This window comes from Antechinus flavipes, chromosome 4, assembly GCF_016432865.1.
Source record: "Antechinus flavipes isolate AdamAnt ecotype Samford, QLD, Australia chromosome 4, AdamAnt_v2, whole genome shotgun sequence".
Classification (NCBI taxonomy): Eukaryota; Metazoa; Chordata; class Mammalia; order Dasyuromorphia; family Dasyuridae; genus Antechinus; species Antechinus flavipes.
Genome location: NC_067401.1, coordinates 94749234 through 94765195, shown reverse-complemented (window position 1 = coordinate 94765195; position 15962 = coordinate 94749234). Strand labels below are relative to the sequence as shown.

At 33.1% G+C, this 15962-nt stretch overlaps 1 protein-coding gene across 2 annotated transcripts in view; it reads left to right on the top strand.

Annotated features, from left to right (window-relative positions):
• Positions 1–15962, top strand: part of EDARADD (EDAR associated via death domain) — a 101067-nt gene that overhangs the window by 25426 nt on the left and 59679 nt on the right. For both annotated transcript variants that reach the window (XM_051993551.1, XM_051993550.1), the window contains exons 2-3: positions 2010–2068; positions 12398–12437. In XM_051993551.1, the coding sequence (XP_051849511.1) occupies positions 2010–2068; positions 12398–12437 (99 nt within the window). The remainder of the gene's footprint in view (positions 1–2009; positions 2069–12397; positions 12438–15962) is intronic.

The window sequence follows — 15962 nt, the reverse complement described above, 5'->3', positions numbered from 1 at the left end:
CACCATAGCATAGTGCCTTTAGCATATGGGATGGACTTAATAAGTGTGAAATTGATTGAACTGAATGAAAACTTAAGGACAGATAATGTATTCTTTTAAATTGCATAGAATTCCTAATTAAAAAATACTGTCCATCTAGCATTTTAATAAGTATTTTTGAATGTCAAAAATTTGTTACAGAGACTTAAAATGGGTTCAGGATAGGGAGGAGCAGGTTTGATAGCAAACTCACATTTGTTGGTTGTGTTGTTCATTCATTTTAGTTGTCCAGTTCTTTTTGACCTCATTTGGGGTTTTCTTGACAGAGATTCTGGAGTTTGCCATTTTTTCTTTAACTCATTTTACAGATGAGGAAACTGAGGCAAACAGGGTTAAATGACTTGCTTAGGATCACAGAGCTAGTACGTGTTTGAGGCTGGATCTTTCTGACTTCAGGCCTGTCTAGACTCACTTGTGCCAGGGTTTAAATCCATATCCAGTTTGTAATTTATCATTAAAGAACAACATGCATGTTTCTTTCTCTTCTCTGTCTCTTTTATATATGTATATGTGTGTACATATATAATATACATACACATATACATACAAATATATATCTATATGTCCCCCAAATATATGGCTGTATTTAATTATATACAGACTTATAGCACATTTTTAAAAATCAATAATCTGCCCTAAAGTTTTATTTACTTATTTTAGCAATTTCTTTTATCTAACTTAATGTGAAAACTCTTTCCCCTTTGAGTTTGCCAAATAATGGATTACTGTTGCCAAATAATGTAGGCACTATAGAGATTAAAATCTAAGTTTTATTATACTTAAGAACAGATTCAGGAGATAGAAAAATAACCCTGAGCAAACAAGGCCTTTTTGGAGAATTATGACAGAGAGACAAAGAAATATTTTTTTTAACATATCACAATTTTTATATGCATAAAAGTCACCCTAGCTAATCAAACAGATTTATTATTCTCATATTTTCCTTAATTAAGGTTGATCAACTAAGTTAGACAAATTAATAAATGGACTCAGTTACAGATTTAAATAGTGAGTTTGCAAAATCCTACACTTACAAAATTACAAGGCTACATTTTAAAGAAGCCACAAAAGGCTAATTGAGAGGAAAAGATGTATATGTCACATAGATAAGCAAAGAGTTAAGTGCAAGGGAAATTCTTTCACAAACAAAATTAGCTCAGTCTCCTTGGAAGAGCTTAAAAATTTTGTAGATGCAATATTTCTTTCTTCCTCTCTTTTGAACTCATCTCAGGAATGTAAAAATTCATTTCTTAATACTATAATTCCATAAGTCAGGTTTTAGCCAGGTGAGATTAATATTAATACGAAACAGGCTTTAGTAAGCCAAATATTCCAGGAGGGATGGCATAATTAAATTGAATAAAAGGAAATTAAAAATTCTCAGAAATATAGTTATCCAATTAATATTAAACCCATTTCTTCTTCTGGTTTCAGGAGAGATGGGAGATGGACCTGATTTCATCAGTATAGGAAATTCCTGGGTGAGGAATTTCCATCTTCCAATACAAGCCAACATCTTTTTTTCCAATTAGAAAATAACCTTGAAAAGTTGTCTAGAACCCTTAGAAGTTAAATGTCTTGTCTTGGATTACAGAGTATGTACTTGTGAGAAGCAAGATTTGAACCTCAGTCTTCCAGGTTTTATCCTTATACTATGCTATGCGATCTTTTTCTTTCTTTTCTTTTCTTTTCTTTTCTTTTCTTTTCTTTTCTTTTCTTTTCTTTTCTTTTCTTTTCTTTTCTTTTCTTTTCTTTTCTTTTCTTTTCTTTTCTTTTCTTTTCTTTTCTTTCTTCCTTCCTTCCTTCCTTCCTTCCTTCCTTCCTTCCTTCCTTCCGTCCTTCCTTCCTTCCTTCGTTTCTTTTTCAGACATCCTTTCTGAAGGAAAAATGGCTTAAAAATATGACTAAGGGCCTACATCATTTTGAAAACCATTATCAGAAATTAAATTTCATCATGTTTATTTTTACAGATCATGCCACGAGAGAACCAGTAGAAGATACTGATCCTAGCACTTTATCATTTAAAATGGTATGTTGTGGTTTTTGTTTAAATAAAGATGTCATTTGATTTCAACTGGTTTATTATTCAGTACTGTATTAAGAACCTTAAAGTGATATTTTCCTGAGATAAACATCTTATCAAATAGCTTATACTTTGTGATATAGGAGATATTTTCCCCTTCAAGACTTAAAACTGAGCCCACATGCAGGAAATAACTAATTATAGTTTATGTTATTACATACTTTTGAAACAGATGTATCTAGAAATCCTATTATAAATTCATTTCATTGTAGAAGGGGGGAAATAGCTATAATGAGACTCTAGACAAGAGATTCTTAACTTTTTTTGGTATCATGGACCCCTTTAGAAGTCTTGCAAAGTCTATGACCTCTTAGGATAATATTCTTATCCTAATATTAATATTAATAATTATTAATAAATAATTAATATATTTAATTAAATAGTACATTATTTGAATAATAATTAATCCCATTTTAATTTTTTTTGATAAATCCATTTTTTAATATTTAGATAATAGTACTGATACTATCTTTTCTTAGGTATGTTAGCAGAAACATTAAAATTACTTACATTTTTTTGTTAGAATATAAGTTCTTTGAGGACAGATTATATCGCCCAGCACTTGGTACCGTGCACTTAATAAGTACTAAATGAATGTTTTTTGATTGAGTGTAACATAAGATTGGTTGGATTTTAACATAGTATCTCATTTAAGCCTAACAGCATTCTGCGACAAATAGTTTTGGTATAATTATCTCCATTTTACAAATGAGGAAGGAAATTAATACTTGGGGAAATTAAGCAACTAGCCTAAGGTCACACAGCTAAGATATGGCTGATGGGAAACTTAAATTGCATGTTTTCTGACTCCAAATCTGATGTTCTTTTGACTTTATTTACTACACTGTCTATTATGTGGGCATGAAAAGAAGTATAACATAACAAATGCCTTAGAAAAAATTAATTTGTTTCTAACTATGAATATAATATGCAACAAAGAAAAGAGTATTATGCTTAACTAAATATGTGGTCAATTCAAGTTTGCCACACACGGATTTCCAATTTTCTTTCTTTCTTTCTTTATTTGTTTATGTTTTGGTTGCCAATTTAAAAAAATGATTATACTATAAAATACCCTTAGCACTAAACTAAACCAAATATAATTTATTCTTTCCTTGATGATTCAAAATGTATTTTAAGGATCTTACCACTTCTAAAGCCTATCAACGATTATTATTTACTATTATAAATTTAGAAGAGTAGAAGATGAGGTTAAATATGTATGGATCACATGATATATCCAAGGAAATATATTTTTATTTTATTTCAGCGCTTAGGAGGTATTTAAAGACAAATCCCTGATAGCATTTTGCATGTTAGTTACTTGTCTTTTATAAAAAATACACTGCAGAATGAATGCTTATTTTAAAAAAAGTAGATTGAAGAATTTCGATGACATCACCATTCTTATAGTCTGTCAAGATAGAAAACTTGGATTTATCTCTGATGAATTATTCTTTTCCTATCTGGTGGGGTCAAACTTAAATAGACACAGAGGCCACTAAACCATACATAAAGACTCCTGTGGACTATATAATAACTTGGAAAAATACATATTAGCATTACCTGTGTTTTATTGCATTTTTGTATATTTTGTTAAATATTTTCCATTTACGTTTTAATCTGGTCTGAACTAAATTATGAATATGGTGGGACTCGAGCAGTCCATAGTCTGTGTGTTTGACACCACTGAGCCTACTTTCATTCAATTTTTCAGGGTCCTATTATAGTTTTAAAGTGTATCCCACATCCTGTTTTTCCTCATTTGCATTGCTATCACCTCTTGTTCTACTTCTACCATGACAGTCTCCTAGTAAACATTACATCAGTTGCTCATCCATACATTATATCCTGCACACTTTTACTAATCTGACTTTATTCTGTGATTCTTTCCTGTAGAAATCTCCAATAGTATCTACAGTTAAATTCCTATGGAGAACTTTTGAAATTTATCTATGATTTTTCCTTTGCTTACCTATTTCCCATTACACTTCACACACATATACATGCACACACACACACACACACACACACAAACAGCCTACCTGTGCTGTTAAGTCAGACCAGTTTCATCCCTGTTTTTAATATACTCAGTGTTCATTCTCCTTTATCTGTTTACTTATGTATGTTTTCTTCTCCTCCCTTTTCTCTATCAAAATTCTAGACTCTATTCAAATCTCACTGTCCCCATGGAAATTTTTTATCCTACCTCAAACATCCTAATCCAATAAGCCTTTCTTTTCTTTAGATTAAGATCATTCACATACAAATAATTAGTGGATTCTTAATTCTGTTAAATCTCATTTATCTTCTGTATTTTGCATAATGCTTAAATACTAAGCATATAGAGATAAATAAAGGCTTATTCATTTTTGATTGAGACTCTGCCTTACTAAATCTGTTATTTAAAACTTCTAATAACTTATTTTTGAAATAAAAATATACTTGTTATGTGTTTTTAAAGGTCAAGAAAACATCCAATTAGAATAAATGGTTTTAAAAAAACAAAATAAAAGATTAAAATCTATTCAGATATAACCTGGTCTTTAAAAAGTGCTATTATAACAAATGTATTTAGAGAAGTGGTCTTGGGCCTGGAAGGCCTCTGAAACTTACTAGCTCAATGACCCTGTAGAAATCCCTTAATCTGTCATTCTCTGGAAAACGCTATAAGACTGTAAGAGGCAGCCAGATGTCACAAAAGGGAAATAAGTGGCATGGTGGTTGGAGCAACAGTTAAGGAATCAACAAGATCTAAGTTCAAATCTGGTGTCCGATACTAGTTGTATGATCCTAGGCCAATAACTTAACCCCATTTGCCTCAGTTTCCTTATCTGTAAAATAAGCTGAAGAAGGAAATGGCTGAGAAAACTTTTAAATGGGGTCACAAAGATTCAGACACAATCAAACAACAATAAGAAAGGTGTCACAGTGGATAAACTACTGGACTTGGAATCAGGAATATCTGAGTTCAGATCTTGCCTCTCTCTCAATTTCAGTTCTCTCATCTATGAAATGGACATAATAATAGCATTTACCTCACAGGGTTGTTGTAAAGATCAAATGATCAAATAGATATAAAAGCACTCTACAAGCCTTAAAGCACTATAAAAATACTAACTATAATACTAATTATTATTATAGTTATTCTGGTCTAAATTAGTTGAGAGAGTTTACTATAATCCAGAGTTCCATATAACAATGAAATCAAAGGTCTGGTTGCTATTCTTATTACAACAAAAAGGACCTATATCCCTTTTTAAAAAAATAACTTTTTATTGACAGAACCCATGCCAGGGTAATTTTTTACAGCATTATCCCTTGCACTCACTTCTGTTCCGATTTTTCCCCTCCCTCCCTCCACCCCCTCCCCCAGATGGCAAACAGTCCTTTACATGTTAAATAGGTTACAGTATAAAGGACCTATATCCTAACTGATGCCAGTGTTTGAAACAAAAATCCTATTACAAGTATAGCAATCTGGAATGTGACTCGGAATTTATTGTAATCAGATTTGCTTTATATGATACTTTATAAATTAGAAAACCTTATTAGAATTCTGGTACATGCTAAGTTGTCATGTATCCTTATGATTGAGATCTGCCTGTGGATTATGTTACCCCAATATTTCTTCTGTTGTTCTAATTTCTCATTCCTCATTATCCAGTTATTCCATCTTAGGGGTAAATGGCATGCCATTAGCAGCATTTTCCTGAACTCCTGTTCATCCCTGTCAAACATTGCTACAACCAGTTTGTTTATCTTCACTGTACCTTCTTTGACACTAATCTTTTGCAAACATTCCTACATTCTTAGATATTTCAGCTACAATTCTTTTATCTCCTTCCTTTAACTGAAATGAGCTCATTAGATTGACATTAGATGCTCTGCACCTTCTCCATTGAAAGACATTCATTCTCCTACTCTTTCTGACTCTCAGGGCCAGGAAAAATGGGATGAGCTTTATTTTATGCTCCTCTCCTGCTGTCATAACATTTCTCTATCACTGTCTCTCAGTGACCTTTTGTGTTTTGAGGTCCATAAAATCCTTATATACCACTGTCTCCATGTCAGTTCATTCCCATGGCATTGTTCTTAAAGTAGACCTCAGTCATCTCATGGAATTGCATCAGTGGTACCTATAATGTTGTAATACTATTTTCAAACAAAGCCTTTCTTAACTTTTTTTCTCTTCCAGTCTTACTCATTTTGTACCTATTCTTTGGTTTTATTGCAACTTTATGTCCCTCTACCCATCCCAAGTCTTTCCATTAGCCAATCCATTCTACCTTTATTTACATTCATACTCAATTGAATACTATCTTTGGCCACTTTGATTATTTATCAAATACTTATCTTACAAGTATCTTTTTTGACCTTTCTTCATCCATCAATCTTTAAATCACCATTCCTGGGTAACTTTTACAAACCATGTCTATTTCAGGACTAATAAGTATTAGTAAAGAAAATCATGAGACTAGATTACTACAAAATAAATGAATAATAATGATAATGGTGATGATGAGAGCTGACATTTATATGGAGTTTTAAGATTTATAAGCAATTTTTCATTCATTATCTCACTAAAGCTTCACTACAACCAGCATATATTATTTTGAATAACAGTATATATTGTCTTTATTTTTTAGATAGGAAATTGATGTTGAGAAAAATTCAATTCAGTTCAACAAGGATAGATTTAGTGCTTACAGTATACCAGGTATGGTGCTGGGTACGTGGGATAAAGAGACAAAAATGAAACATTCCTGTTCCTGAAGGATGAAGGGTTGGGATGGGGGTGAGGAGAGGGTACAACACATTCATAGAAAATAAAAGGCAAAATGAATAAAAAGGAATTTCAGAATCCCTAGCAATTATTGAAGGGATCAATATATTTCCTAGAGGATGTCTTTTTTTTTTTCTTTTTAAATTTTATTTTATTTAATAATAACTTTGTATTGACAGAATCCATGCCAGGATAATTTTTATACAACATTATCCCTTGCAATCGCTTATGTTTCGTTTTTTCCCCTCCCTCCCTCCACCCCCCCCCCAGATGGCAAGCAGTCCTATATATGTTAAATATGTTGTAGTATATCCTAGATACAATACATATTTGCAGAACCGAACAGTTCTCCCGCTGCACAGGGAGAATTGGATTCAGAAGGTAAAAATAACTCGGGAAGAAAATCAAAAATGCAAATAGTTCACATTCATTTCCCAGTATTCCTTCTTTGGGTGTAGCTGTTTCTGTCCATCATTTATCCATTGAAACTCAGTTAAGTCTCTTTGTCATAGAAATCCACTTCCATCAGAATACATCCTCATACAATATCGTTGTCGAAGTGTATAATGATCTCCTGGTTCTGCTCATCTCACTTAGCATCAGTCCATGTAGGTCTCGAGGATGTGTCTTTTGAGCTGAGCTTTGAAAAAAAACTAGGGGATTTATGAAGTTTAGATAATTAGGGGGTGTGTGGCAGCATGGGGACAGAATGCAAAGGCAAGGAGGCAGAAAGTATTCTGTTGACTAGAGAGACAGCACAGCATAATGGAAAAAGCACAAATCTTCGAGAAGTTCTGGGTTCAAATCCTGCCTGTCATTTACTACACAGAGATGTGTCATATTATCCTCCTTCTCTCCCACCCTTCTGACCCTCACTTTCCTTGTCTGTCTCAGAGTCTAAGAGTCTGCACTAGATAGCCCTTCCAGTTCTGGATCTATGATCCCATCGTGGAATAGTAAGCAGGCCAATTTGGTTGGAAAATACCATCCATAAAAGAAATGATTGTGTAATATCCTTGGAAAAGCAGTCTGGCTACAAATTGTGGAAGGGTTTAAAAATTCAACAGAGGGATGGATTTGTATTTTATTTTAAGGGCAAGAAGAAGTCATTAGGATCCCTTGAGAATGGGGGTGATGTGGTCAAACCTGTAGTTACGGAAGATCAATTTGGCAGTTTTATGGAGGATGAATTGGAGATGGGAGAAACTAAAGACCACAAGGCTGTTAATTAGAATTTGTCTACATTGGAATTGTTGAGAGCCTACTTTAAGAAGATGGCTATGTGAGGGAGAAGAGGAAAGAAGTAAAGTTTATTTTAAAGGTAGAATGAATAAAACTAATCAAACGATTTTTGCTCTTACAACCCTCATTGTCTTATTTTTCCCTAATCTGTTAGCATTTTCACCAACTGACTCATGTTACTTTCAAGTTCAGCTAGAATTAGAAGAGAAGACAATGTGGGTGGGTATGGGAGATGAGATAACTACTTCTCCTATCCAGGCTTAGCTGTGAGGAAAAAATTTCTTTTTAAAAAAAATTTCCATTCTAGAGTTATTTACAAAGTATAAATATTGTTATTTATCTGTTACCCATTCCCTTTTTCTTAGGAAACCATTATTTTTTTCTTTTTTATATAGATTTTTTAAAAGCTCCATTAACAGTGTGCTCATAAACTTCCTCAAAATTCCTTCTAAAGTTGTCCAGTGTTAACATTTTTCATACTAGGCTATCTGGAAGAAGTGGGTTAGTTTATATTTATTACTTAATCAATAAGAAATAAAACATAAAGAATTAACAAATTGCCTTTTCAGCAAAAAATGAGATTTACTTTGCTTTGCCTAGACTTCCTCATTATTAAAGGAAATGCAAGAAAGTAATTTATCTGTACTTTTCCCTGAAAAGGCAATTTTAGCATTGCCTGAAATTTTATTTTTCTTAGTTTAAGATTTTTTATTTAATATTTTATCCAGTTACATTCAAAACAAATTTTTTACATTTATTTCTAAAATTTTTGAGTTCTAGGTTCTCTCCCTTATCCCCACCCACAATTAAGATAATACTTGTGAAGTTATGCAAAACATTTCTACAAAAGTCAAGTTGTAAAAACAACAACAACAACAACAAAAAAAAAACCTAAGACCATAGATCTCCCACCCTAATGAACATTAAAACCCTCAAAAAAAATTAAGATGAGAGAGAGACAGACAGACAGACAGAGACAGAGACAGAGAGAGAAAGAGAAAGAGAGAGAGAGAAAGAGAGAAAGAGAGAGAGAGAAAGAGACAACGCTTCGGTCTGTATTCAGACACAATCAGTTTCTTCTCTGGGTATGGATAGGATTTTTCAACATAAGTTCTTCAGAGTAGTCATGCATGACTGTATTGCTGATAATAGCAAAGTCATTCACAACTGGTCATCCCAGAACATTGCTGTTACTTTATATATAGTACATTTCAGCTTGAGTTCATGGAAGACTTTTCAGATTTTTTTTTCTTCCTGACAGCATCCTGTTCATCATTTCCCACAGAACAACAATATTTCATCATAAACATACACCACAGTTTATTGAGCCATTTCTAAATTGATAGAACGTCCCCTTGATTTCCAGTTCTTCTGCTCTGAGAAGAGAGCTGCTGGGAATATTTTGATATATATAGATCATTTTGAGGAAAATAGAATCAAAGGACTTAGGTTTGCCATCTATCTCCTATATTTTCTTGAAGCATGTCCTTGAACAAGTCACCTACCTAACCAGTAATTAGGATTATAATATTCTCACTATTTACTTTATAAGGTGGTAGTGAGGAAAATACATTATAACTATCAAAGCACTATAAAAATATGGTGTGTTGTGGAGATATGATTTATTTTAATTTAATTTAAAAGTAATTATTAAAATAATTACTTTTATAACTCCTCTCCATTGGCACTAATAATTAAATGCTGATTATAAATCTTTATTTAATTTTTAAAGAAACTTGTCACTCTGATGTGGTGTTATGGATATATTTATATGTGTGTATATATGTATATGTATATAATGCACATATAACATATTTTATATGTATGTAGACATACACACACATATATACATACATACAGAGAGAGAGAGAGAGAGAGAGAGAGTAGGCACTCAAATGTCTATTCAAAATGGAATGAATTGCATATAGAAATTATGAGATGAAGTTAGCTGGGATCATAGCTGGGAAGGACCTGAGAAACTATCCAGTCCAAACCTTTCATTTTACTCATGAGAAAGACATTCCAGAGAGGTTAAATTATTTAATGTCTATGCCCTCTCTTCTCCTCAACTCATACTCTCTTTAACATATCTGAATTTCCATGTATAATGGTTTCTTTTTTTTGGTCTTCATTCTTCTTGAACCCTCTGCAGCACTTGACCCCCTCCTCTTAGGTACTTTCTCTCCAGTCTGAGTTTTTTTGACAATATTGTCTCTTGACGTTTTTCCTGCCTGTCTGAACACTCCCTTGTTGATTTATCATCTATACCATGCCCTCAACTGCAGGTATTCCCCAAGACTCTCATCATTCCTCTTCACTTTCTCACTTAATGCTTTCACATGTTCCAACTAATTTAATTATTATCTGTATGCAGGTGATAACTAGGTTATATCCAGTCTTAATATCTCTCCTGAGCTCCAGCTCTACATCACCAACAGCCTGATGGATATTTTGTACTAGATGTCCTATAAACATTTTAAACTCAATGCATCTAAAGTAGAACTCATTTCCACATACTCTCTTCAAAATTTCCCTTCTCATGTGACTACCACAATCCTTCCAGCCACTTCCTTTTATATCCTCCATTCCTTTCCTGACTTCAGTTTCACTCATCCCACATATCCAGTCATTTGCCAAATCTTGTTAAATCCACCTCCACAATTCTCTCCCATCTGTCCTTTCCTCTTAACTCATATAGCCACCACCACATCTCCCTGCCTCATTCTTTCCCACCTCCAACCCAAGCTTCCCTGAACTTCCAAAGTAATTTTCCTGTTAGTGGCAACCCCTAATACAATAAATTCTGGTGGCTCCCTCTTACTCTAAAATCATTTGGATGCCCTTAGTTATACAAATAGTAAGTGGTAGAGCCAAGATTAGAACCCTTTTACTCCAAATTCAGTTCACTTTAACCTTCAAACTAAGATCATAATATTATAGATAAGGAGCTAGAAGAAGCTTCAGAAGCCATATAGTCTAATTCCTTCCTTTTGTAGATGAAGAAACTACCAGGAATTGTCTGAAGGCATATAGATAGTAAGCAAAAGAAGCAGGATTTGAATCTAGGAAGTTCAACTCCATATTTTATATGGACTCTTTTCTTTCTGCTACCATATTGCCTTCTGTACGTATTTATATAATGAGAAAATGTGTAATAACAATCTAATATGAAACAAGTGTTTTTAAATGAGTTGTGGATTCTAAAATATAGGAAGTAAGATACGGAGAATAATACTGTATAGAAGAGAGGAAGTGAGTTTAGTGGTCAGAGCCAAAATTAGGATCTTAGGAACATTTGTTCTACTCTCTTTGACTTCTTGTCATATTAGACAGACTACATGATTTGTTTGAGCCTTAATTTCTTTTATTTTTCCCAATTACATGTTAAAACTATTTTTAAATTTTTTTTTTTTGTTTTGAGTACCAAATTCTATCCCTCCCTGTGGTGTTCTCTTCTTTTGTATAATATATGATGGTTCTCTGTGAGCAGGTTTCTTGGGGAGGTTTTCTGGTGGCAGCCTTAGTTTCCGTTCCAAGTAATAATCACTTCAAATACACCAGGAGTTAAAATCCAATTTTTTATTGTCTCTTCCAAAATAGTACGGTTAGTTTTCTTAGAGGCCTATCTCCTTCCTTGGTTCCAAGAGCTCTTGCAGCTTGTCTGCCAGCTTCAGCCTCCAGCTCTCTTTGAATCTTGGTTCTCCTCTCCCAAATCCCCAGTTCTGCCTGACTTCAGTCTCTAGCTTGTCAGTCTCCTTAACTGACTGACTTCTGGCTTTCAATCTTTTTCAACTGACTGACTGACTGACTGAAGCTCTAAGAGCTTCTTATACATGATCTCTTAAAGGTGTGAACCCGAAGGTTGACTCCTTCTCTGAGAAAGTGGGATTGTGGCTTTCTGACTTGTGAATCTCCCGAACTTGTGAACTCCAATGTATGAGCTAATGTGTGACTTCTCAAAGGTGTAAACTCAAGCATTGTTTCTATCAACTCCATTGAGTTAATACTAAGATTCTAACATCTCCCTTCTTCTTTCCTCCAATTTGATATAGGTTATATGTGTATAATTATTTCATCATCTATAAAATTGATAGTAGTAAATAAACTACTGCTGATGATAAATCCCCAAGCAGAATGTTTAAAATATTATAATTTTAATATCTTTTTCCCATTCTAGTTTATCTTAACCTGATTTGATTATTGAATATCTTCATACTAATACAGCTTTTCTTTTTGTTGTTGTACAGTCAGAAAAATATCCTGTTCAAGATACAGGTCTCCCTAAAGGTATGTACAATAATAATTATTTAAATTTTAATGTAATTGGATAAATGGTAAAGCTATTTTGAACATTAGGTCAGCCAAAATGTAGTCCTTTTCTCAGAATTTAATATGTCACAAACAATTATGACTCTCATTTGATAAGCAATAGCATAATATAGTGGATAGAGTGATGGCTTCAGAACAAGGAAGAGCTGAATTCAAAACTTATCTTTGACACATAATTGGCTGTATGATTTTAGGTATGTCATTTGATTTTGTTAGTGGCTTGGAGAGCTCTTGAAGAGAAGGTGTTGGTCTGTTTTAGTAAAGGAGTTTTCTCATCAATAATTCCATTACAATAAAATTGAAAATCTGGTCCCAGTCATGTATATGTACTCAATATACACACAGAGATACATACACACATATAAGTATATTATGTACATGCATATGTTATTATATACATAATTTGACATATATTGGACAGATATCTCTAAAATCATTTTTATTATCAAAATCTCTAAAAAATTTCTCATTTTGTCTGGATCAAAACTTAAGTACATTCCTTAATTGAATGATATTCCATCTATGGCCTGCCTGTTCCATACTATAAAGTATTCCACTTGTGCTTTTAAAGCTAATGACCCTGAAAACTCTCGACCTCCAGTGTCAATATATGGCATAGATCACTGAAATCATGTAATTTGTTTTCTGTTGCTTACACTGCAGGACAGCTTACAAAGTTAGATTTTGTTATTGAAGCAAGCCAGGCAATTGTGAGATCACAGGCCTGAACATGTATGTGGAACATTTGAACTTGACACCATTGCCAAGTCAGAAGTTTTGCTTTCGATCCTTAGGGGGAAGAATGGGGTGGGAAGGGAGAGAGGAGGAGGTAGGTAAACTCCCTGCAGTCAAATATAGCTAGAGATACCTGCAATTTCTACAGAAATGGCAGAGTTAGAAACCCTCTCTCTCCTCTCTCAATATTACCCAAGTGGGTAATTTTAGATTCCATCACTACCATAGAAACAGTGGGAATTCCCATCAAACTTGGGTTTCCCCAACAGTTTCTTCATGTAGGCAAATGGTCTCAAACCTGCCTCTTTGGAGGATGGGGAGGTACTTTCTGGGCTAATATAAAAGTATAAGCTAACTTAAGGCAAAAGTTATCAGCTACATAAACAAACTGCAAGGGACTTTGAGACACTTTCCTCCCTAATCTGATAAAAATTAGACACACAATTTATACAGATTATCCCCCAAAGTCTTAGTACAATTTAAGCACTAAGACTTTTGGGGATATCATATCTGAACATTTTACATTCTGATGTCAGAATTTCCATAATTAGAGATTCATCCCTATTCTCCACTGCCCTCCTCACCCCCTACTTTACTGACAACCCTGGGAAAAGTAACATGACATTTATTTAAGGTAAGGAAACACACTGCCAGGTTTCTATACTAATGAAAAGGGAGAGAACATACACGCACTGGGTATCTGGAGGGAGTGAAAAGATGAGATATCAAAGAGAAAACAAAGAGTGTCAGAATCGAAGTCTAGTAGTGCCCAAGGTAAGCCCTGCCCACTATATTTAAAAGGATTTTTTTCAGGAGGGGTCAGATTCTTTAAATTACTTGGAGATTCCTTTCTCACGCATCCCTAACCTTTTTGAATAATTCCAATTTGTAGTACTACTCAAGAAAAATTGAAAACATCTCAAAATAAGTGTTAAACCAAAAAAAAAACAACTTTTAAGGTCCCTTCCAGCTTCAATTTTCCATAAAAATAGCAGCTATTCAAACACATAAGCATTTACCTTGGCTGCTGCTAAATATCCTGCGTACCATCCCTCATACCCTCCTCCCTCTCTCTGTCGGTCTTTCTTTCTTTCTCTCCCTCCACACACACACACATATACACACAAAATATATATAATTATATGATATATAATTTTAAAACTTGAAATAAATCACATACATGGTCACATTCTTTATATAAATGTAGCATATGTGTATGTATATATATAAAACTTCAAAATGAATCATTATATATATAAAATTATATCTGTCATTTATATGTAGGTGATTCATTTCAAAGTATATATATATTCATTTCAAATAAATTTTAAAATTTTCACTTATAAAAACATTTTTCATGTCTGATTTATTGCATTTCCATTTCTAATCTCCCTCCATCCCTACGTCCTGATACCCTATGTCAAACTCTAGTATAATGATTATTTTCCAGCCACCTTCAAGGAGATAGTTTGATCCTGAAGATCTAGATAGCCGCATGCTCATTTCAGCAAAGCAATTGAAATTACCAAGTTGGGTTTATCATAATTTGTCTCACAAATCAAGAGGCTTAATAGATTTAAGGAAATGAAAAATGTTGTAAAAAAGGAAAATTGAGAGAGCGATAGACACATGAAAACAGAGAGTAAGATTTTGGCAAAAGCCAAGTCTCAGTGTATAGAGCTTATCATGCAAAATCATGGTTTGACTCTTCAAAAGATACTGTATCAAATGTAAAGATTTCCTGTTTTCAAGGCTAAAATTTGATACTTAGCATGTAAATGCTACATTTAATCTTCTACAATTTGAGTTTTGTGAAATCTTAAATGATTCAAAATTAGAATAATAAGCATTTCTATGAAAAGGATTACCATGTTGGAACTTTTACTTGCCCTTACTTACTTGATTTTTGATTTGATACATTTAAATATCACTTTACAAAAGTAACAAATTCTGTAAGTTAACAAAACTTGCTTCAATTTTGCATCTGATGAAAAGTTTCAAATTGTCTCTTTTATTTATGTAAATTAAATGAACAGAGTCTATTTTTATTTCACATTTAAAATCAGACTTCACTAATTCAGAAACTGAATTAGAATGAATAAATAAATAAATAATTGTTTGTAGGTTTTTTTTTAAGTGAAAGGTTAATTACTTTCACCTTCGCTAAATTCAACCTCATGTTTCTATGCTTCATTGAGGCATGAAGATGACTCAGTGTTCTCAAAGAGTGTGTCAGTGGGTCACAAGCTCTGGCAAGTCCTAACACACAGTTCTAACAAAATAGAGATTTCTTTGGTCCTGCCTAATTTAATAGATGAGTAATTTGTAACTATATATTTGTATATAGTTAAAATAATAAAATTCTTTAAAAGTTTACTGTTAGAGGTAGGTTAAACATATCCCGTGTAATTTTAGCTAATTTATTTAACAAACTCTGTTTCTATATATAATACAAAGGTAATCTGTAGCCCAGCCCAAATTAGAGCGCTTCAATTTAGTATGTCAAAAATCAATCTGATAGACTTTTAGTGACCCACATCTCTAATGAAATGAGAAGGCTTATTATTCCCTCTTTATAGTTGTATCACTGCTATTAAATAAATGCTGAGATTTCTCCTATGGCAATACTCAGATTTATCTGATCCAAACTTTCAATTAAGTATTTGACAACTTTGTATAGGCAAAATCCTGAGATTTGGAGCAAAAAGTCAGAGGACTAATTTATAAAAAAATTTTTTTTAACTTTTT